The sequence below is a fragment of the Spermophilus citellus genome (genome assembly GCF_964194105.1).
Source record: "Spermophilus citellus genome assembly, chromosome: X".
NCBI classification, from domain to species: Eukaryota; Metazoa; Chordata; class Mammalia; order Rodentia; family Sciuridae; genus Spermophilus; species Spermophilus citellus.
The window spans coordinates 65,885,877-65,902,700 of NC_138190.1; the positions used below are offsets into that span (position 1 = coordinate 65,885,877).

General features: G+C 33.9%; 1 protein-coding gene across 2 annotated transcripts in view; it reads left to right on the top strand.

The window, feature by feature from the left end:
- ZDHHC15 (zDHHC palmitoyltransferase 15) overlaps positions 1 to 16,824 on the top strand; it is a 107,046-nt gene that overhangs the window by 5,633 nt on the left and 84,589 nt on the right. For both annotated transcript variants that reach the window (XM_081276587.1, XM_081276588.1), the window contains one exon: positions 12,809 to 12,835. In XM_081276587.1, the coding sequence (XP_081132713.1) occupies positions 12,809 to 12,835 (27 nt within the window). The remainder of the gene's footprint in view (positions 1 to 12,808; positions 12,836 to 16,824) is intronic.

Sequence of the window (16,824 nt, forward strand, 5' to 3'; positions counted from 1 at the left end):
ATTGGATTGTCTTAGTTGTTGAGTTGTAATGTTTCTTTATATGTTCAGGATACTCAGTCTTTATCAGATAAATTATTTGCAAGTATTTTTCCCTTTCTATGAGTTGTCATTTTGATTTCTTGATGGTATCATTTAATGCAAAACATTTTTTTTTATTTTGAAACATTGAATTAACTTATTTTTCTTCTGTTGTCCCTGCTTTTGGTGTCGTATCTAAGAATCTATTCCCAAATGCCAGGCAGTAAAGATTTACCCCTGTGATTTCTTATAAGAGTTCTTTACTTTTAGCTCTTACATTTAGGTATTTGCTCTATCCTGGAATCATTTTTGTATCTAGTAGGAGTCTAACTTCATTGTGTTTTGTTTGTGACTATATAGTTATCGGAACACCCATTGTAGCAGAGACTATTCTTTTCTCCATTGAATGATCTTGACATAATTATCAAAAATCAATTGATACAAATGTATATATTTATTTCTGCACTTACAATTCTGTTCCATTGATCTATTTGTCTGTCTTACCAGTACTGCACTCAGTTATTACTGTATCTTTGTGATAATTTTTTTAAACATTTTTTATTGGTTGTTCACAACATTACAAAGCTCTTGACATATCATATTTCATACATTAGATTGAAATGGGTTATGAACCCCCAATTTTACCCCAAATGCAGATTGCAGAATCACGTCGGTTATACATCCACAATTTTACATAATGCCCTGTTAGTAATTGTTGTATTCTGCTACCTTTCCTATCCCCTACTATCCCCCCTCCCCTCCCCTCCCATCTTCTCTCTCTGATAAATTTTTAAATCAAGAATTGGGCATTCTTCAACTTTATTTCTCTTCTTTGTTTTGGCTGTTTAGGATCACTTGTAATACCATATTAATTTTAGGTTCAGCTTTTGCACTTCTGCAAAAATGGCAGTTAAGATTTTGATAGGAATTGCACTAAATCTATATAGTACTTTGGAGAGAATTGCCACTTTATGACACATAAATTTGTGAAATGTCCCATATTTTTATAAGCAAGGCATCCACAGACTGAAGGTAAAAGAATGTGAAAAAATCATATCATTCATATGGATCTCATAAACATGCAGGGGTTTCTATCCTCATATCAGATAAAGTGGACTTCAAACCAAACTCATAGAATGATTTAGGAAAAGTTCTTCTCTTCAATGCTCTGTAAGACTTGATGTTAATTCTTTTTAAAATGTTTGATAGAATTGAATTCACCATGAAGCTATGTGGTTGTGGAGTTCGGTTTGTTGGGAGGTTTTTGATTACATATTCCATTTTTACTTCTTGATCTGTTCAGTTTTTATGTTGCTTACCTCCATGTTGGTAGTTTGTATATTTCTCAAAATTTATCCATTTCTCCAGGTTCTCCAATTGTTGGCATGAAATGTTTCAGAAGTACTCATTTATGATCCTTGTAGTTCAGTGGAGAAAAACAAAGAAAAATTAAATAATTAAAATTTAAGTGAAAGAGAAGCTGTTTCTGATTTATTTCTTCTTTCTTCTTTATTATTTCCTTCTTTCTGCTAACTTTAAGTTTAGTTTGTTCTAATAATTCACTTGTGGTTTAATCTATAACCTGTTGACATTTTAAGAGTATATTGTTTAATTTCCCTATAATTTTTTACTGATTTCTAATTTCATTGTGATCGGAGAAAAATACTTTGTATGATTTTGTTCTTTTAAATTTATCAAGACTTGTTTTGTGGCCTAATGTATGGTTTGTAAAGGATAATGTTCCATATGTACTTGAGAAAAATGTACATTCAGCTGTTTTTGGATTGAGAGTTCTCCATACGTTTGTTAGATGTAGTTGGTTTATAGTTTTGTTCAGGTCTTCTATCTTCTTATTGATCTTCTGTCTAGTTTTTCTATCCATAATTAAGAATGGGGATTGATATCTCTAACTGTTGATGCAATACCATCTATGTCTCTCTTCAATTCTGTCAGTGTTTTCTTTTTATATTTTGGGGCTTTGTAGTTGAGTATATATATGCTTATAATTGTTACATTTTCTTGATATATTAGCCCCTTTATAAATATATGTCATTCATTGCCTCTTAATATAAATTTTTAGCTTAAATCTATTTTGTCTGATATTAGTATAGCAACCCTAGATCCCTTTTGGTTACTATTTGCATGGATATTTCTTTGTATATTTCCAATTTCAACCAATTTATATCTTTGGATATGAAGTGAGCCTTATGTTTTTATAAATTCTACCTATTTCTTCCTCTTGCCTAGAGAGTTTAATTCATAATCATTTAAAGTAATTAGTAAAAATTAAGGACTTACTTTCTGACATTTGACATTTGTTTTCTGTATATTTTATATCTTTTTTGTGTGTATGTGTTTCCATCCCTCTCTGCCTTTAAATTTTTAATTCACTTTATTTTTAGAGCAGTTTTAGGTTCATAACAAAACTGAGCAGAAAGCACAGAGTTCCTATCCAAAAAGTCCTGCCACACACTGCCTCCCCAACAATAAACATCCCACACCAGAGTGGTACAGATGGTACATTTGTTATAATCCAGGAACCTACACTGACATCACTATCACTCAAGTTCATAATTTACTTTAGTATTCATTCTTGATATTGTACATTCTATGGGTTTTGACAAATGTATAACAATATGCATCTATCATTATGGTATTACATAGAATATTTTCACTTCCCTAAAATTATTCTGTACTCCACCTATTCATCCCTCCCTTACCCCAAACTCCTGAATATCATTGACTTTTTATCACCATAGCTGTATTTTTTCTACAATTTCATGTACTTGGAATCATAGTATTTAATCTTTTCAATTTTTTTCAGTTAGTATTATGCATTTAAGATTCATCCATGTCTTTTCATGTCTTGATAGCTCATTTATTTTAGCAGAGAATAATATTCCATTGCATGGATATACCATAGTTTGCTTATCTGTTCATCTGCTGAAGGATATCTTGGCTGCATCCATGTTTTGACCATTTTGAATAAAGCTGCTAAAACATCTTTGTGTGGGTTTTTGTGTAGACATAAGTTTTCAGCTCCTTTGTGTAAATACCAAGGAGTGTGATTCCTAGGCTGGATGGTAAGAATGTGTTTAGTTTTGTAAGAAACTACCAAAGTATCTGCCAAAGTGGCTGAACCATTTTTGCATTCCCACCAGTAGAGAATGAGAGTTCTTGTTGTTCTCCATCCTTGCCAGCATTTCGTGTGGTCAGTGTTTCTGGAATTCACCATTCTATAGGTATATAATAGTGTTGCATTCTTATTTTGCTGCTTTCTTTTTTTCATTAATTTTTTTACTTTTTTCTTAGTGTTTACCATGAGTATTATTATTAATATGTTATCTTAATATTAATCAAGTTTGAATTAATACCAATTTAGTTTTTTGCTTTATTTTAATTAAAGCATTAGAATTATACACAGTATTTGGTAGTTTAGTTTAATAGTATACAAATCTTTGCCCCATATAGCTATATTCCCTCTTTGTATTGTTATTGTCACAAATTACATATTTTTGTATCATGTGGCCCTTAACATAGAATTATCATTTTGTTTTATGCATTTGTCTTTTAAATAATATAGCAAATAAAAATAGTCAAAAAACAAAAAATGCAGGGCTGGGCTTGTGGCTCAGCCGTAGAGTGCTCTCCTAGCATGTGTGAGGCCCTGGGTTTGATCCTCTGCACCACATAAAAATAAATAAATAAAATAAAGGTATTGTGTCCAACTACAATTGAAAAATAAATATTAAAAAAAACCAAAAATGCAATACTACTGGTTTTTATAGTTATCTATGTAGTTGCCTTTACTAGTGTTCTTTTTTTTCTTTTTATAGCTTGAGTTACAGTTAGTACCCTTTTATTTTTCCTGGAAGTCTCTTTTTGGCTTTCCTTATAGGGCAGTTCTACTAATGATGAACTCCCTTTTTTTTAAAAAAAATCTGGGAATATCTCATTTCTCCACCATTTTTTGAAGCATAGTTTTGTTGGACATAGAAATATTGATTAACAGGTATTTCTCTCAGCACTTTAAATTAGGTATCTCCCTGCTTTCTGGCTTCTATAGGTTCTTAAGAGAAATCAGCCATTAGTCATACTGAGCATTTCTTCCATGTTATGAGTCACTTTTATTTTCTTGATTTCAAGATTTTCTCTTTATCTTTTACTTTTGACTTTTGACTATCAGTTTGAATATCCTTCATTTTATTTCATGTGAAGTTTAAGTTTCTTGTACTTTGTAAATGTTTGGACTCATGTCTTTTATCAAATTTGAAAAGTGTTATCATTTCTTAAAGTATTCTTTCTGCTGTTTCTCTCTTTCCTTTCCCTTTGGATGTGTGTGTGTGTGTGTGTGTGTGTGTGTGTGTGTGTGTGTGTGTGTTTTACACTTAATGGTATCCTACAGGGCTTATAGGGTCTGTTCATTTTTATTCATTGTTTATCATCCTACTACTCAGACTTTATAATTTCAATTGACCTGTTTTCATGATCACTGACTTTTTCTTCTACTTGCTCAAATCTGCAGTTGTACCTCTCCAGTGAATTTTTAATTTTACTGATTGCTCTTTTCAGCTCTAGAATTTCTATTTGGTTCCTCTAATTTCTTCATTTGCATTCTCTATTTGGTGAAACATGGTTTTCTTTAGTTCTTTTCCCTTGGTTTGATTTAAGTCTTTATATGGTAAATCCAATGCCTATGCTTCCTCATGGATAGTTTTTAGACATTTTCTTTTTGGTTTTCCTGTTAATGGGACATACTATTTTATTTCTTTGCCTGCTTTGTAATTTTTTATTGAAAAGTGGACATTTTGAATGTTACAAAGTGGCAACTCTAGAAATGAGGTTCTCTTCTTTCTCTGGGGTTTGTTATGCTACCAGTTGTGCATTGTTTGCTTGTTTAGTGACTTTTCTAACCTTTTTTTAAAAGAACATATTCTTTGCCATTTGTGGTCTGTGAAGTCTCTGTTCCTTAAATATGTAGTTGGTTTGAGGTTTGACAGAGATTTCATGACCATCTGGAAAAAAATTAGAAAAGAAAAAAATACAATCTCTCAGTCTTTGCATATTCGCTCTGTATTGGAGTATTCCTTCAACTCTTAACTAGGCTATTTACAATTAATTGTGCCTTAGCCTTCACTTCTGCTGTGGAGTACCTGATGTCCCACGGTAAGTGTCTTCTCAGGCCTTTAATTTTTTTTTTTAATTTTTTCTTTTTGTTCTCAGGCCTTTTTTGAACATGCATCTCATCCCGGGTATCTTCATGCGCTTCTTAGTTCTGTGGTACACATGACAACACTTAAATTCTCTTTTCCCCCTATGTATCTCCTTTGTGAATGTCTTCTTTACTGGGTTTTTTTCCGTCTGTTTATTGCCAAGTGATGTCCTTGTCCAAGGCTGCTGTGGTCATTATCTGTTCCTTTAAATGCTTCTGGCAAAAGCTGCTCAGGAACCCATCCCAGCCCTGGGAATATTCTGCGTCAAACTAAACACAGGAAAACCTTTGCATTGGTCTTTGAGGGAGCCACCAGATGGATGAAGCTTACAACCACCAGATCCGTATTGCTCCCTCTAGCATTAGAAACCTGTGCCAGGAATATGGGTTGTGATCTCATAATCTTTGCAGATCCTGGATGTGGAAGATGGTAGGCAGCCAATTTAAAATGCCATAACATTCTCTTACTACAAAGCATTGACCCCTTCATCAAGTCTTCCCCTTGGCTGTTTTTTTTTTTTTTAAACTAGATTCCAGAGTTCTGCAAAAGTTGATTCTGACAGTTTTTGCTACCTCATTAGTTGCTATTAGGGAGGGATGGAATTCTGAAATTCCTTACTCTGCCCTTGTTGGTGAAAACAATATCTATTTTGAGATTAAAAAATAAAAAAGATCTAGGAACTAATTCTCCTCGAATGGTAGAAGACAAAAAAGGAGAAGGATCATTTTCAAGAAACCAAGTTTCTACAGAGGTAAAAGCTACGCATTCAAACCTATAGGAATCACTCTATTACCAGTAGTTTTATAAGTCATCCATATGTTAAACGATTAAATGTATCACACTTGATTGCCAAGATATCATATCAAAACTGTAAAATAACTCCAGTGGTTCTTAAACCTGTATGATAACCAGAATTATCTGCTAAATTTTTATAATGCAAATTCCTGTACCTCTACCCTGAGATTTATGTAAAAGGGGTCCTGGAATCTATATTTTTATCATGCTCCCTAAGTAATTGTTAAAATCATCCAGATTTGGGCTGGGGATGTGGCTCAAGCAGTAGTGCGCTCGCCTGGCATGCGCATGGCCCTGGGTTCGATCCTCAGCACCACGTACAAATAAAGATGTGTCCACCAAAAACTAAAAAATAAATATTAAAAAAATTCTCTCTCTCTCTCTCAAAAAAAATCATCCAGATTTGAGAATAACTACCTAAAAATAAATATATGGCTGGTAACTTTCAGAGAATCCAGACTGGTATGATTAGCTTGCCTTCAACAAGCAGAGAATAATCAGTAGAGTATTTCAGTTCCCTATTTCAAATTTATTCCTTCTCCTTACTGAGTATTTAATAAATATCTAAGGGGAAAAGTGGGAATCAAGTTATTCATTTTCACATTGAACAAATTACTTTAAAACCACCATGTGCAACATTGGTTATCCACAACATTTTTAATAATTACACCCATTTTATCCTAAATTTATTGTAAAACCTAACCTCATGGAACAATTCACCTTTCTTATGAAAATGATAATCAATAGCCAACAATAAGTAAGCCCTTATTCTGTGCCAGGCACGCAAATATTTTACACTTATTTTATAATTTAATCCTTATAACAACCTGATAAAGTAAATAATTTTATCCTCATTTTATAAATGAAAAAGTTTATGTACAGCATAATTAACTAACTTGCCTAAGGTCACACAAGTGTCAGAGATACATTATAAATATATACAAAGGTATACTGCACATCAATTCAATAAATTCCCTTCCTAATCATGTCATTAATTAAGAGAGAACTTTGTGTTGTAAATGAGTAGTCATTTCACTGTACTCACATATTTTCAAAATTCCCACTCCTCTTTCACAAGTCCTTTTTTTGTAAAGATGATTTTATTAGCATATTTTAGTTATACATAACAGTGGTGTTCATTTGGACATAACCATACATGAGTAGAATATAATTTGCTCCATTTTAGTGCCCAGTACTTGCTCTTTCCCTCCTCCCTTCCTCTTTTATACTTCTACTCTTATTTATTTATTGTTTTTTTTTAAAATTGGTGCTTTATAGATATACATAAAGGTAGAATTCACTGTGATGTATTCATGTGTGTGTGTATGTGTGTGTGTGTGTATATATATATATTAATAATATATATAATATATATATTATATTAATAATAATTTGGTCAGTTTCATTCTGCAGTTCCTCCCTTTTCCCCTTCCTCCTTCCCACTGAATCCCTTCCCTCTTTTTCACTGATCTCTCTTCAATTTTCATATAATCCCCCACTCCTTTCCTCTTATTTTGCTCTAGTTTCCACCTATCAAAAGTCCTTCTGAACTGCATTAATTCAGTAACCATTAGCCACATGTGTTTATTAATTCTTCAAAGGTTGCCTCTGAATTGAGATATTCTAGAATCGTAAAATACACACTAGCTTTCAAAACCTTAATGCAAAAAAGAATATAAAATATAGCATTAATGATTTTCATATGGATAACATGTTGAAATGAAACTTTCATATATTGGACTAAATAAAATATATTATTATAATTAATTTTTCTTGGCACATTTTAGCACTTTAGAATGTTACTACTACAAAACCTAAACTACCTTACTTACATTATGTTTCTATTTGACAGCACTTCTACAGACCTGTTTCCATGTCATTTCTGTATTTGTTGACCATTCTCATTAAGCCACAAATTAGGCTTATTCTACACATATTCTTCTGTGAACCTATGATATGCTTCTACTTAAAGGAAATCATGAGATATGTTTTCATTTTAACACCAGATGTCTGTGATGAAAAACCATTCCATATACTCTCCCTTTCCATAACTATTCTCCATACCTGGTTGCAAAGAATTAGTACATTGATGAGACAAAAGAGGAGAGACAGTGTAAAAAGCTATTTGATGATAACTTGAGTCATTTAACTTCCCAGTAGTGAACTGAAAGTTGAAGAAACAGAGCAGATGTAATTGCATGTATCACTATATCACTCTGTAATTATGCCTGGCAAGTTACCCATAGAATTGGCTAAATGTGTGCTTACCCACAAGATTCACAATAAAGGATTCATTTCATAAAAGGAACATTTCATTTTAAATGTGACTGAAGTATTTTAGTCTCTTCCTTTAATAGTGCAAAAGTCAATATTGGGAAAATACAGGAAATGCAGAACTACCTAGATAAGTGCCACAATCTTTTAGAATAAGGCACCGTTTTCCCTGTTCCAACAGGGAATTTCACAAGAAAACATTTTTCCCATAGACTTATTGGCTCCTTATAGAATTCTAGGAGTGAAAAGATGTTGAAAGTCAAGTCTAATGCCAAACTAATGTCTGAATTTCCTGTACAACATTTCCAAGTGTTTGTAATGGGAAACTCCTTCTCTCCCAAGGCTGCTAGTAGTCTTACTCCTTTTCTTTCTCCTCTTCATCCACCTCATCATTATCATTTTTTTCTTTTTCATTTTTATTGGTGCATTATGATTGTGCATAATAGTGGCATTGATTATACTATATTTGTACATACACTTAAATTATTTGATCAATCTCATTCCCTAGTACCTTCCCTTTTCCTCCCTTTCTCCCATTTTTTCTTATATTGAGCTAAAATGTTCCAACCTTTATCCATTGATTTTATTTCTTCCCTCTGCTTTTAGCTCATATAAACCAATCAATCGTATTAACACATCAGAGTCCTGTAATTACTTAAAGATAACTGTCCCCCACCTGGAGAATTCACTGGTTCTTATTTATTCTTCTGTAGGCACATTGTCTCATCTCAGTATCTAGTACACAATTTCTAGGTTATCTTTCCTCACCCACAGTGCTGTAGCAAATGGCCAAATAAATGGGAATTAGGAAACCCACTTCTTATTTAAAAGTGAGTGTTCAACAGAGACAAACCCACAGAAATACAGTTACCTTGCACTAGACAAAGGTGCCAAAAACATACATTGGAGAAAAGATAGCATCTTCAACAAATGGTGCTGGGAAAACTGGAAATCCATACATAGCAAAATGAAATTTTACCTGTATCTCTCACCATGCGCAAAACTCAAAGTAGACCCAAGACCTAGAAATGTAGGCCGGACACTCCAATGTATGAGCTCAGGAACTGACCTCCTTAACAAGACCTCTAAAGCACAAGAAATAAAATCAATAATCAATATATGGGATGGCATCAAACTAAAAAGCTTCTTCACAAGAAAGGAAACAATCAGGAATGTGCAGAGAAAGGCTACAGAATGGGAGAAAATGTTTGCCACCAGCACCTCAGGTAGAGCATTAATTTCTATGATATATAAAGAATTAAAAAAAAACTTAGCACCAAAAACAAAAGCCCAATCATTAAATGGGCTAAGGAACTGAACAGATACTTCTCAGAAGAAGAAATACAAGTGGTTAACAAATATATGAAAAAATGTTCAACCTCTCTAGCAATTAGAGAAATGCAAACTAAAACTTCACTGAGATTCATCTCACTTCAGTCAGAAGGGCAATTATCAAGAATACAAGGAACAATAGATATTGGTGAAGGTTGGGGTTTTGCTGGTGGGACTATAAGTTGGTGTAACCACTCTGGAAAGCAGTGTGGAGATTCCTCAAAAAACTAGGAATGGAACCACCATTTCACCCAGCCAACTCACTCCTCAGTGTGTGTGTGTGTGTGTGTGTGTGTGTGTGTGTGTGTGTATCTCCAAAGGATTTAAAACCAGCATATTACAGTGATGCAGCCACATCAATGTTTGTAGCAGCTCAATTCATAACAGGGAAGCTATGGAGCCAACCTAGGGGCCCTTCAACAGATGAATGGATAAAGAAAATGTGGTATATATATGCAATGGACTATTACTCAGCCATTAAGCAGAATGATTTTATGATATGTCAATAAATGGATGGATCTGGAGACTATCATGCTAAGTGAAATAAGCCAGACCCCAAAAGCCAAAGATCAAATGTTTTTGCTGATATGTGGAAGCTAACCCAAAATAAAGGGGGAGAGGGGAAGAATAAATATTCAGTAGATTAGACAAAGGGGAATGAAGGGAAGGGAGGAGGATAGGAAAAGGAAACACAGTGGAATGAATCTGAAACAATTTTCCTATGTACATATATGAGTACAACATAATGAATCCCACCATCATGTACATTCATAAGAATGGGGTCCTAATTAGAGTAAGATATATTCCAAGCTTATACAATTTTATAAAAATGAATTCTATCATATATAACTAAAAAGAACCAATAAAAATTAACATAAAAAGTGAGTGTTCACAAAGAATTGATAAATTTTTGAGGAGATAAATATTTTTAATGTGGCTTAGACATTATGCAATGTATACATGTATCAAACATTGCATGGTACCCATTTAATATGTACAACTTTCATGTTTCTTTGTAGCAGTTAAAAATAAATTAATCAAGTGTTCAGCATGAGGTAGGAGGAGATATGCCAAAAAGCAACTTATCAGCTATTCTTTATTAAGATTGGTCTCCAAGCAACTCTGTTCTCTCTTACTCCATTTAAAAGAGATAAGTCCAATTCAAGGCCTAGTGGTACCAGTGCAGTTAGGTAAGATGCGTTTGAAAATTCAGGTAGTCCCAGGGTGACCCTCAGATCCATCAAATATTATTTATTCTTGCATTTGTATTGTCAGAATATATACTTCATTCATGCATTCTTTCTTTTTCTTTTTCTTTGTGTGTGTGTGTGTGGTGCTGGGGATTGAACCCAGGGCCTTGTGCATGCAAGGCAAATACTCAACCAACTGAGCTCTATCCCCAGCCCCATGCATTCCTTTTTTAAACTTTATTTATTTATTATATGTAGTGCTGAAGATTGAACCCATTGCCTCATACGTGCTAGGCAAGTGCTCTACCACTGAGCCACAACTCCAGCCTTCTTTCATGCATTCCTAAATCCGGATTCTTTAACTGGGGACAAAATCAAGAAATAAGGACTTGGTATTTTTCTCCAAGAAAAAAGAAAAAAAACATCATCTGGTCAGATTTCTAGCACAGAGAAAATGTAACAATTTTAATAAAGTCCATACAAATAATCATTAAAAGGAGAATTTTAAAAGACTCAATAAAAATAGACCTGCATGTGAAAAGAAAGTGTGACTGATGAAGGGCCTGAAGAAATGGCACCTCCAACAGTCTCATTCTCTATTTGGGTTTTTTCCCCATTTCTCTGACCCTTAACTGTTAATTATTATGTACAAAGATCATCTTAATTTAACAGCTTCTCAAGACTGAGAGCTTATAATTTCTGTTTACCTTAGCACCTAGTACAAGTGCACACAGATGGCAGTGGCGAGTAAAGACAGGTAGGCCTCATTTTGTACAAATGGCATTCTAAACAAAAGTGATATGTAACTCACAGTAAGCTAGCAAGGAAGGATTGGGAAAGTACAAATGGGGTGTGGAAAAAGCTCTAGATGCTAGAATCTACTCCCTACTCTACCACTAACTTGTTCTATGGCCTAGGCCAATTATTTGCTACTGCTTCAGTACATTTTCCATTCATTTGTAAAATGAGATAGATAAATCAGATAGCCACTATAAAGTTCATTCCAGTTGTGATATTCTCTGAAATCTTAGTTCAAAGATAATAATAATAAATATTCATTGAGTACTTACCTTGTGCTAGATATTCTGCTAAGTAGCATTTATGTACATGAACTCATTTAATTCTTAATAGTACCTACCTCACAAGGTTACTTGAGAATTAAGGAACTTGCTCAGGGTCACAAAATAGTACAACTGCACTTCTAACTCAGTCTGACATCAGAGCTGGCATGCAATTTCCACATGGTCTTACCTCCAAATAAATGAGAAGTTTTGTATTTCAAGAAAATAGCTATGAATCTAATACAGATAGTTCCCAGCTTAACAATGGTTCACCTTAAAATTTTTCAACTTTATGATCACGTGAAAGCATACCCATGCAACCATTCTTTTCTTCACTTTCAGTACAATATTAGGTAAATCATGAGATATTCAGCATTTGATTATAAAATGGGCTTTTTGTTAGATGATTTTACCTAATTGAAGGCTAATGTAGGTGTTCTCAGCCTGTTTAAGACAGACTAAACTATATTGTTTAGTAAGTCAAGCATGTTAAAAGCATTTTCAATTTAATGATATTTTCAACCTAAATGATAGATTTATGAAGATATAACCTCATGTCAGTCAAGAGACATTTGTAATCATCTCCTAATTGATCAGCTTTTAAGTTCTTAATGCCATGTTATATAACTTGGGTGTTTCTATTCATTGGTTTTTTTTTTAAAAAAAAATCAAGTTATACCTGTGTTTGCTGAATGAGTGGAAATTCTTAATTACTAAAAGCTTAAGATGAAGGAAGATATCAAAGGAAGGAATTTAATCATCCTTCCCTTCTCTCATCCTAGGCTGGTGGTTTTCTGAAGTGCCATTATATAAATTGCTCAAAGATGATATTGTAAGAAAAAATGTTCTAAAATATTAATTTTGATATCTCTTCTCTTCTCTCCTCCTTCTCTCCCTCTCTCCCTTCCCCCACCCCTCTCCACAGTGACTGTTTTGAGCCCAGCAGAAAAAGGTAAGTGTATGTTGCAAATTGTATTAGGACTGTATTATTCTTTCTTTCTCAAAGATTTACATAAATTTGAGCGACTTTATCAGGAATACACTTAGGGGATTTGAAAGTTTAGGACGATGTTTTTCAGGAAGCTTACCAGAAATAGGACACAGAATATTTTCAGTGGCCCCTTTGGCTATAGGACAGGGGTTAAAAGTTACCAGGATTTATGGTAGAGAAGGACAGAGGTAACCACTCTGTCTGTTATGTGATCTAGGCCTGCCTTTGGTTCATCACTGTTCTAGATACATGGGCTTTCTTTCCAATCCATTCCTTCTTTAGGGCATAAAATAAGAGACCCACAGGGAGCCACAAGGGCTAAATCCTTTACCATCACAATTCCTGTATATATTTACTGTGCTCTTCTCCACTCCTCACCACCATTTTGGCTTTACCTGCAATTTATACCTCCTTCTTAAGATGTTCAGGCATTTTCCATTAAAAAGTATAAGCTAAACATGAGTCTTAACAAACCTTTAGCTTTATATTATTTTGTCAATGATAGCCAGAGTATGTATGTAGCTACTTTATTTTGCCACTTTAATTCTAATTGCATGGGAATTAATTGTTACAACTCATTAACCTACTGGCATTCATATTATGCTATTTTAAAGCTTCAGTTTGCTATTACTCATTTAACAGAAGCATTTGTTATAGAGAGAACAGAGTGGTGTGATTGGGAGATAATAGACCATACTAGTAAAAAGTGTGTATTCTAGAGCTAGATATCTGAATGAAAATCCTGGCTCTGCTACTTCCTAATAAATTATTATATGTCCTGTGCTCATTTTATTTGTGTATTGTATAGAAATAATAATAATACCTAATTCTTAGAGTTGTTATGAAAACATAATGAATTAAGAACATCAAGCACTTAGAATAGAGATGAACAAAGCACATCCAGGTGACTCAATAAACATTTGCTATTATTGTTATAGCATTAGAGAGCAAGTCTTAAGTTGCTCTAGAATTTTATGCATGGTTCTTTTTTACCTTAAGGTCAGAAATCATCATAAACTTTCAAGACAAGTCAGGTGGGGGCTTAGATATGATGCTCAACAATAAGGGGAATAATGACAAGAACATTGTTCTTATTAGTAGAAACTACAATTTATTGTGTGGAGTTCCCTGTTAAGTGTGAGATATATATATGAAATATCCTTCAGTATTTATATCAACACAATGATGTAGATATTCTTATATGCATTTTATATAGAAGGAAACTGAAATTAGAGAAGTAACTCATCTCAGGCTATCTAACTAATAAGTGGTAGGATTCAAATTGTTAGACCTCAAAGCCTGTGTTCTTAAGCAGATCTGTATTTGTTTTACTTTTCACTCTGCAACTCCTAGTTTTGCTTAGTTGAGCTCCTTAATCAGAAACTTGATGTTCAATTGCTTTTTTTTCCAGTGTACAAAGTAGTATATCTTCATTTTTGCATGTTATCAATGTACTTAACTACATAGGTATGAAGTATTATTTGTAAGCCCAACCCAGTTCAATATCTTCTGGGTAGCATCAATCCAGTTACCAGGATTTGGGTTCTCTAGGAGATTGTTACAAAAGTGTGTGACTTTTCTTCTGACTCTAAGATTCTGTGATTCCAAATTGCATCTCCTGACATTTCTTAAATTTATTAGCACAGTAACAAATAAGATTAGATTTTGCTTCTTAAAATTTAAATTGGAGTTCTAACTCTGTCATTTACTAGCTCTATGACCTTTTGAAAGTAACTCAACTTCTCTGAATCTCAATTTTTATAAAATGAGGCTAGTTTAATGACATTTTATGGATTTACTGTAAGCTAGTGAAATGTAGCAATAGTCTGCTTTATAAATGTTAAGTATTAACAATCTTACTTGTTACTTTTGTTTATATGTCAGGATTTTCAAAAATAGTAGAACATATAAACCAACATTCAATTGTAACCAGAAAGTCAAAGGTTAACTTATAAAAAAACTTCTGAACATAACACTAGGGCATGTTACTAAGGAATGCTATGAAATTACATAATCAGGATGTATTAGATACCCAACTATCTGGCATAAATCAGTGAGCCTTGCCTAGAAACAGACTAGTAGTCTAATGATTATTTGAGGTCCTCACTAATCCTCTGAATCTGACTTGTTTCAAACAACACTGAACTATTAAAGTAGAATAAAATGTAGTATATGACTACCAGCAGGAACATTGTTTGGCCTAGGCAAAGAAAATATAAGTCAAAGAAACGAAAGTCTCAAATTGCATAACTTTTCATTCATCTCCAAAGCTTAAGAAAGCGATAGTCAAACATACTGCAAAAGCTTTTCCATTTTTTAATAGGAAAGACAATAGAACAAATTTGACATAACTTTCTGATGTTCATATATGAATATGCCTCCAATGAAACTTCATATCATATAAAACTACAGAACAGGATCCTAATCAGAATAAGCTATTGTCCATGTTTATATAATATGTCAAAATACACTCTACTGTCATGTATATCTAAAAAGAACAAATAAAAACAGGTTTTCCATTTTTTGTCTATTTAGGGCTCCTGAAGAGTGTTCCCCCAAAATTCATGTCTACCTGAAACTGAAACTGAGTTCATGTGTCCTTTTTTGGAAATAGGATCTTTGCAGATGCAATCAAGTTAAGAGGAGGTCATACCAGATTAGACTGAGTCTATATCTACTCATTGGTGTCCTTATGAGAAGAAATTTTGGATATACAGATACACACAGAGAAAAGACAGCCATGTGAAGATGGAGGCAGAGATTGGAGTGAGGGTGCCACAAACCAAGGAATACTAAGGACTATCAGCAGCCATCAGAAGCTAGGAAGAGGCAAAGAAAGATCCAACCCTGAAGCCTTCTGCAAGAGCATGACCCTACCTACATCTTAATTTCAGACGTCTAGTTTCCAGAACTGTGAGAATAAATTTCTCTTAAGCTACTCAGCTCGTGGTAATTTATTAATCTATTACCACAATCCTAAGAAACTAATACAGTGCCTGTTAAATTACATCTCTAATATACCATTAAGAGCACTATAAAAGCCAGGTGTGGTGGCACATTCCAAAAGCCCAACTTCTCAGGAGGCAAGTTCGAGGCCAGCCTGGACAATTTAGTAAGTAAGACCCTGTCTCCAAATAAAAAAAATAAAAAGGGCTGGAGATGTAGCTCAGTGGTACAGCCTCCCTGGGTTCAGTCCCCAGTACCAGAAAAAAAGGCATTATAACAAAGAAGCAGCTGAGCAAAGACTTTGGTGTCAAAACTACCTGGGGTTAAGCCAACTTTACCACTTTCCATGTATATGACACTGGGGATATTTCAGTCAGCTTTTTTGCCACTTTGACCAAAATATCTGACAAGAACAATTTTAGAGGAGAAAAAGTTTTGCAGGTTTCAGTCCATAGATGACTGACTCCCTGGGGCCTGTGGTGAGGCAGAATATTATGGTGGAAGGGCACAGGAAAGCAGTTCAGAACATGGCACCAGGAAGTAGAGACTAAACTTTACTTACCATGGACAAAATATATACCCCAAAGGCATGCCCCATCAACCCACCTCCTCCAGCCACACTTGACCTGCCTACCGTAATCCACCATGTTAATACCTAACATGGGATTAAGGTATTGATTAGGTTAATGCTTTTTTAACCCAGTCATTTCACCTCTAAACTTTCTTGTATTGCCTCACACATGAGCTTTTGGGGGACACCTAGTATCTAAACCATAACATGGGAACTTAATCTAAGTCTCACTTTCTTACTCTGTGAAATAGAGATGATACGTACCTTTCCTGGTTATTTTGAACATGAATAAGATGATGTATGTTTCTTAGCATATTGCCTGGAATATGATAAGTACAAAAAAATAGTAGTGAATACTATTACTATATGATTGCTATTGGTATTGTTACTAACATTGGAGAGGACCTGAAAGGTCTTTCTTCTAAGAAACATT